Source organism: Entelurus aequoreus, linkage group LG04 (assembly GCF_033978785.1).
Source record: "Entelurus aequoreus isolate RoL-2023_Sb linkage group LG04, RoL_Eaeq_v1.1, whole genome shotgun sequence".
NCBI classification, from domain to species: Eukaryota; Metazoa; Chordata; class Actinopteri; order Syngnathiformes; family Syngnathidae; genus Entelurus; species Entelurus aequoreus.
Genome location: NC_084734.1, coordinates 6,786,171 through 6,791,566, shown reverse-complemented (window position 1 = coordinate 6,791,566; position 5,396 = coordinate 6,786,171). Strand labels below are relative to the sequence as shown.

General features: G+C 48.7%; 1 protein-coding gene across 1 annotated transcript; it reads right to left on the bottom strand.

Annotated features, from left to right (window-relative positions):
* Positions 1-313: 313 nt before the first annotated feature.
* Positions 314-4,223, bottom strand: LOC133647718 (teashirt homolog 2-like). The gene has a single exon (XM_062043403.1). It carries the CDS (start codon positions 4,183-4,185, stop codon positions 1,246-1,248), a length of 2,940 nt encoding a protein of 979 aa, XP_061899387.1. The 5' UTR covers positions 4,186-4,223; the 3' UTR covers positions 314-1,245.
* Positions 4,224-5,396: the final 1,173 nt, after the last annotated feature.

Genomic DNA, 5,396 nt, shown 5'->3' with positions numbered 1-5,396 from the left:
GAAGTAAAATATGTTGTTAATATTCAGTGTTTTATTGTTCATAGTTAATATTGTAAATCCCACTTTCTTTATTTTCATGTACATTTTGGGTGTCCCATTCAGTAAAAAACGGTAAAATTCCATTCCATTTTTTTGAGGTGGTTTGTCATAATTTTTTAGAACTCTATCGGACATTGTGACTTTTGGTATTGGTGTTCCTGGAAAAAAGGGACCCAAACACACATACTGTACTGAGATACAGAAGCAGATTTATACGTGATAATATATCGTAGGTTTTTATTAAATTCATATTTTGCTGTTTTTTACATTTTTGTTGTTTTTCTTGATTTTCTTGAAAATATGTTCATATGTTGTTAATATTCAGTGTTTTATTGTTCATAGTTAATATTGTAAATCCCACTTTCTTTATTTTCAACTACATTTTGGGTGTCCCATTCAGTAAAAAACAGTAAAATTCCATTCTGTTTTTTTGAGGTGGTCTGTCATAACTTGTTTAGAAATCGGACACTTTGACTTTTGGTATTGGTGTTCCTGGAAAAAAGGGACCCAAACACACATACCGTACAGTAGATTTGTACGGCTAAATGTGTACGTATCATTTATACACACACAGACACATTTTTTTCTCTCATTGTGGCCCCCCGATTCAAAATATTTGCCCAGCTTCGGTGTGGTCTCTTCTCTTCAAAATACAAACACATATTGCTGTCGCACCACCTTATAAAAGTCACTAGGGGGCGCCTGTAAACAAATCAATCAATCAATGCCTTAAAAAGAGAAGACAAGCTGTTATCAAATGTTAAGTCTTTATTTGAACAGGTAAAAAAAGGTGCAGGTATCACAGGTTTTTCTTGCATGTTTTTTTTTTTCCGTCTAAATAGTTTCGCTTCTTTCCGAGAATCCAAATTGCCGATTAAACATTTATTAAAGTGCTTTTTTTTTTTTTTTTATCTCTCTCTATTATGGCGTCCGGAAGCATGGCGGCTGTGTCAGATGTGTGTATTCCAAATATTTGTGGTGTGTATTCCAAATATTTACCATGACGTGGCCTTCAAAGTACAGTCCATACAAATAATAAATAGTAGTCATGCAAAGGTCAGCGTTTCAGTTTCTTCAAGCGCTGGTGGAATTAATGGTCACGAGGCGCACTACACGACGCTAACTGCGGGCGTGGGGGGGCGGGGGGGGGGGAGTAGAAATGTCCGACCCGTGTTTTGTGTTCCATAAATAAAAGTGTGCCCAGAACTAGTCCTTGTCCATCTCCACGTACTGCGAGTGGTTGTCGGGGGACTTGCTGTGCGTCTTACTCAAATGGAGCTTGACGGCGTGATTGCTGGCGAATGTCCGACAGCACAGCTTACATTTGAACTTGGAGTCGGCGTCCTCGTCCGGGAGCGCGGTCTCGGACGCCCGGGCGCCGAGCGCCTTGGGGAGCTCAGCCTCCTCCGCCTTGCCGTGGTGTTCCACGGCCATCTTGCACATGTCTTTGATCTGGAAGCCCAGGTGCGACTCCAGGTGGGCGATGAAGGCGGCCGGCGACCTGAACTGCGACGCGCAGTCGTTGCAGTAGAAGACCGGGTGTCCCGTGTCCATGTTCTTCAGGAACTTGGTGCCGCCGGTTTTGCGCAGCTGGTACTTGACATTGGCCAGCCAATGGCTTATGGTGGTCATGGAGAGGCCGGTGAACTTGGAGATGTGCATGCGCTCCTGAGGGCCCAGGTCGGACAGCAGGTACTTGCCCTCCGAGGTGAGGAAGAGGCTGGAAGCGAACTGAGCCTGCAGGATGAGAAGGTGGCGAGGGTTCCAGTTGGACTGGCGGCCCTTGCGCTTGTGGACCGAGTAAACTTCGGCGGAGACGTCCTCGAAGAGCCTGACGTCGGATTCCAGTTTCATGGCGGGGAGTCTGGAAGTTACGGGGGGTTTTGGCGTAGTGGCTTTGGGGAGAACTTTGACCATGTCAGCGATGTCAGACAGAGCGTACTTGGCGGGCAGCGAGGGCCTCGGCTTGCTGTGTTTGGACTTAGTCAGGTCTATGGGCTGGTCATCCCTTGCAAAGAGAAAGCTATTTCTCGGCTTATTCCTCGCAACGTTAGCGAGTATTAGCGTTGGCTTCTGATTCACAAAAATGGAGTGAGCGTGGGAAGATAGTTTCTCTAACCGTGAGTTCTTGGGCTTATTGGCTTTGCCGAGGTGATTGTTCAGGACTGACTGCAGCGCGCTGAGAGGGTTTACGGCAAGGAGATCCAGAGCGTCGGGGCTCAGAGTCTTGCCTCCGTCAGAGAAATCTGGGCTCATTTTTGCTTTGACCGCCTCGCTTCCGTCAGGTTTTGACGAGAAGGAAGAGTCCTCCTGACAGTCACTGTCGTCTGTGTCCATCAGATCCAGCTTTGGACCCGGGCCGGCTTTGCCCTCACCGATCGCATCTTGTTTGACGTCGCTGTCCTTATGGTCCAGGTCCGCAGCTTCGTGGTTATGTCCCTTAGGGGCGATTGGCCGCAGCTTTTGGTTGTTGAACGCCGGCTTGAGCTGAGTGAGCAGTGACGCGGAGGCCGAGACGGGGACGCTGTTAATGATGCCAGAAAGCTGATAGGCGGCGTGGATGCTCGGGTAGGCGCTCCAGCTCGGTGTTCCTGTTTGTGCTTTGTTGATGGCCGACGCCACCGTGTTGGCTAAAGACTTAAGGATGTCCCCGCCTCCGCCAGAATCCTGTTCTAGATCTTCCTCTCGGAGATAAGGGTACTTAAAGTTTCCTGTCTTTTGATCTTTGCTCTCCAGCTTTTCCTCTTTCGCTTCACTTTCGTCTGCTTTGAAGGAACCTTCTTCCGCGTCCCCCTCACTACCTCCAGGGGAGACGTTCTTAGGAGACATCTTGTCTTCATCAGCTTCAGAAGGGGGCTCGGCTAACCCTTGGATCTTTTCCACCGCCAAGGGGTCGAGCGCCAGCTGTTTGCCCTTCTTGGAAGCGGAGTTAGTGACTTTGATGAAATGTCCCGTCACCATCATGTGCGTGGTGAGCTGCTGCAAGGTCTCATGGGAGCTGCCACACTCCATGCACTTCAGGATCTGAGACTTGCACGTCTCAAACTGCCACGTGTAACTGGCGCCGTTCTGATAGCCGTAGCGGTTGTTGTTGCCGTTGGACGCAGCACCGGTTCGCTGGGGGTCGCCGTACCCGGCCACCCCTGTGGTAGAGTCCGGGGAACACGGCCTGGCGCTCTCGAAGGCCCGCTTCTTTGAAGGTGGCAGCAGTTTCTGGGTGAGGACTGGGATTGGCTCTTTTAAAGGCACTTTTTGGTAATGCTTTGTTTTGATCATGTGGACGCTCAAATCCTGGAGCGAGTCGAAGGAATGACCACAGAACATGCACTTTAAGACTTTTTGTGCGTCCTCCTTCCCTTCCAAATCCTGCAAGCTACGCTTCCTCGACTTAGACGACGAGGCAGACGAAGTGTTTTCTTTGCTGTGGTTGTTGTCGTGGTAGTGCCCGCTCTTGTTCATGTGGACCGTCAGCTCGACCAAGGTGTCGTAAGCGGCACTGCAGTCCTTACAGCGGAAGCGACTGGCGCCCGTGAACACCGAGCCGCAGGGTTTGCTGCTCTGCCGGTACAGGTGCACGGAACTGAACAAATTGGGTTTGGACATAGGCTTCGGGGACAGCGTGTGCTGCAGGGTCTTGGACAGCGCGTCCTGGTGCCAGTCGAAGTCACTCTTGGCACTGCCGTTGGTGCTGTCGCAGTTGGCTTTGCTGGTGGTTTTACCCGCTTTCAAGTCCGTCCCCACTGCCGTCCAGTAGGAGTCCGAGAGTAAGTTTGCATACGCCGCACGCATTTTCTGCAAGCTGCTGCCCGTCTCGTCCTTGCGCTTGCAACCCTCATCGTCCTGAAGGACCTCTAAGTTCTTGAAGTCAGAGAGTCTGTCACATGTGTCGCTGAGGTGCGACTCTAGCTCCGCCTCCTGGATGGACAGGAGGCTGGCTGGAGAGTTCTGGTTGCTGTAACTGTTACTGCTCCTGTTGTCCAGCTCGCGGTCCTCCGACACTTTGGGGCTGGTCTTCTCCGAGCATTCTTCCTCCGTCAGAGCGTCGGTCTCGCAGTCTTCCTCCGTGACGGCGTCTTGAAGGGTGGCGTCTTCATCGTCGGGCATGTACACTGAAAAGAAAGACATCGAGACGTTAATGATCTGCATAATCGGATTAAGGTTATTTTTGGAGTTTGTGAGCGCCACGGCAGGAAATGGTGCGCAATAGTTAGAAGCTACCAGCAGAGGGTGCTGTTGTCAGGAAGGAAGAACTTGCAAATATGTCAGCTGTTGTTTACAAATACTAGAGTTAGTTGTGTGAATTCACACACATGGTTTTTCTACACTAAAATTAATCTATTTCTTCTTCTTCTTCTTCTCCAGATTTTGGCGCGCTCTACCTTACACATTTTTCATCCGATTCAAACTGTTTCAACTTCAAACTGTTCAGCCTATTCGGGAATCGCGGGCTTTCCCTTGACAAATTCCCCAAATTTCCAGATTTCCCAGAATTCCAGGTTTTCCGGGACATTTTTCCCATTCAAAATGAATTGGCCGTTTTTCAAACTTCCACCGTTTCCACATTTATCAACCGATTGAAACCATTCCACCTTCAACACATTCCACTTATCCTGAACATTCAAACTATCATTTTTCCAAGTTCAAAAAAATTCCAGGAATTCCCAGAATTCTCGGTTTTCCAAACCCTATTTTCCCCCTTTTCTCATGCGACTACTCCTCCCACATTTTTCAACCCACTTCAACCATTCCACCGTCCAAACATCCCTCTTAGGCCATGTCTACATCAAGCTAGTCAGGTTACTTCTAGACCTCCACCCCAGATCCCACCTCACTCCTACCCACTTCTCTAAAGTGGGCTGGCTCAAGGTGGAGGACAGAGTTAAACAACTTGCACTGAGCCTAGTCTATAAAATCCGCTACACCTCCCTGATACCGAAGTACATGTCAAACTACTTCCTTAACGTAAATGACCGCCATAACCACAACACCAGGGGGTGCTCCACTAACCACGTTAAACCCAGATTCCGAACTAACAAAGGTCTTAACTCATTCTCTTTCTATGCCACATCAATGTGGAATGCGCTCCCAACACGTATAAAAGAAAGGGCATCTCTATCCTCCTTCAAAACTGCAATAAAAGTTCACCTCCAGGCAGCTACAACCCTAAACTAACACCCTCCCCGGATTGCTAATAATCAAATGTAAACAATCAAATGCAGATACTTTTTCTTTTGCCTTCTGATCTCTCTCCCTCTCTCTCTCTCTCTCTCTCTCTCTCTCTATGTCCACTACTTGATGTCCATACCCCCCCCACCCCCCTCCACACCCCTGATTGTAAATAATGTAAATAATTCAAT

What these genes read in the sequence shown, in the direction of transcription:
- LOC133647718 (XM_062043403.1), bottom strand. Translation starts at nt 4,185, where the DNA reads ATGCAGATCATTAACGTCTCGATGTCTTTCTTTTCAGTGTACATGCCC.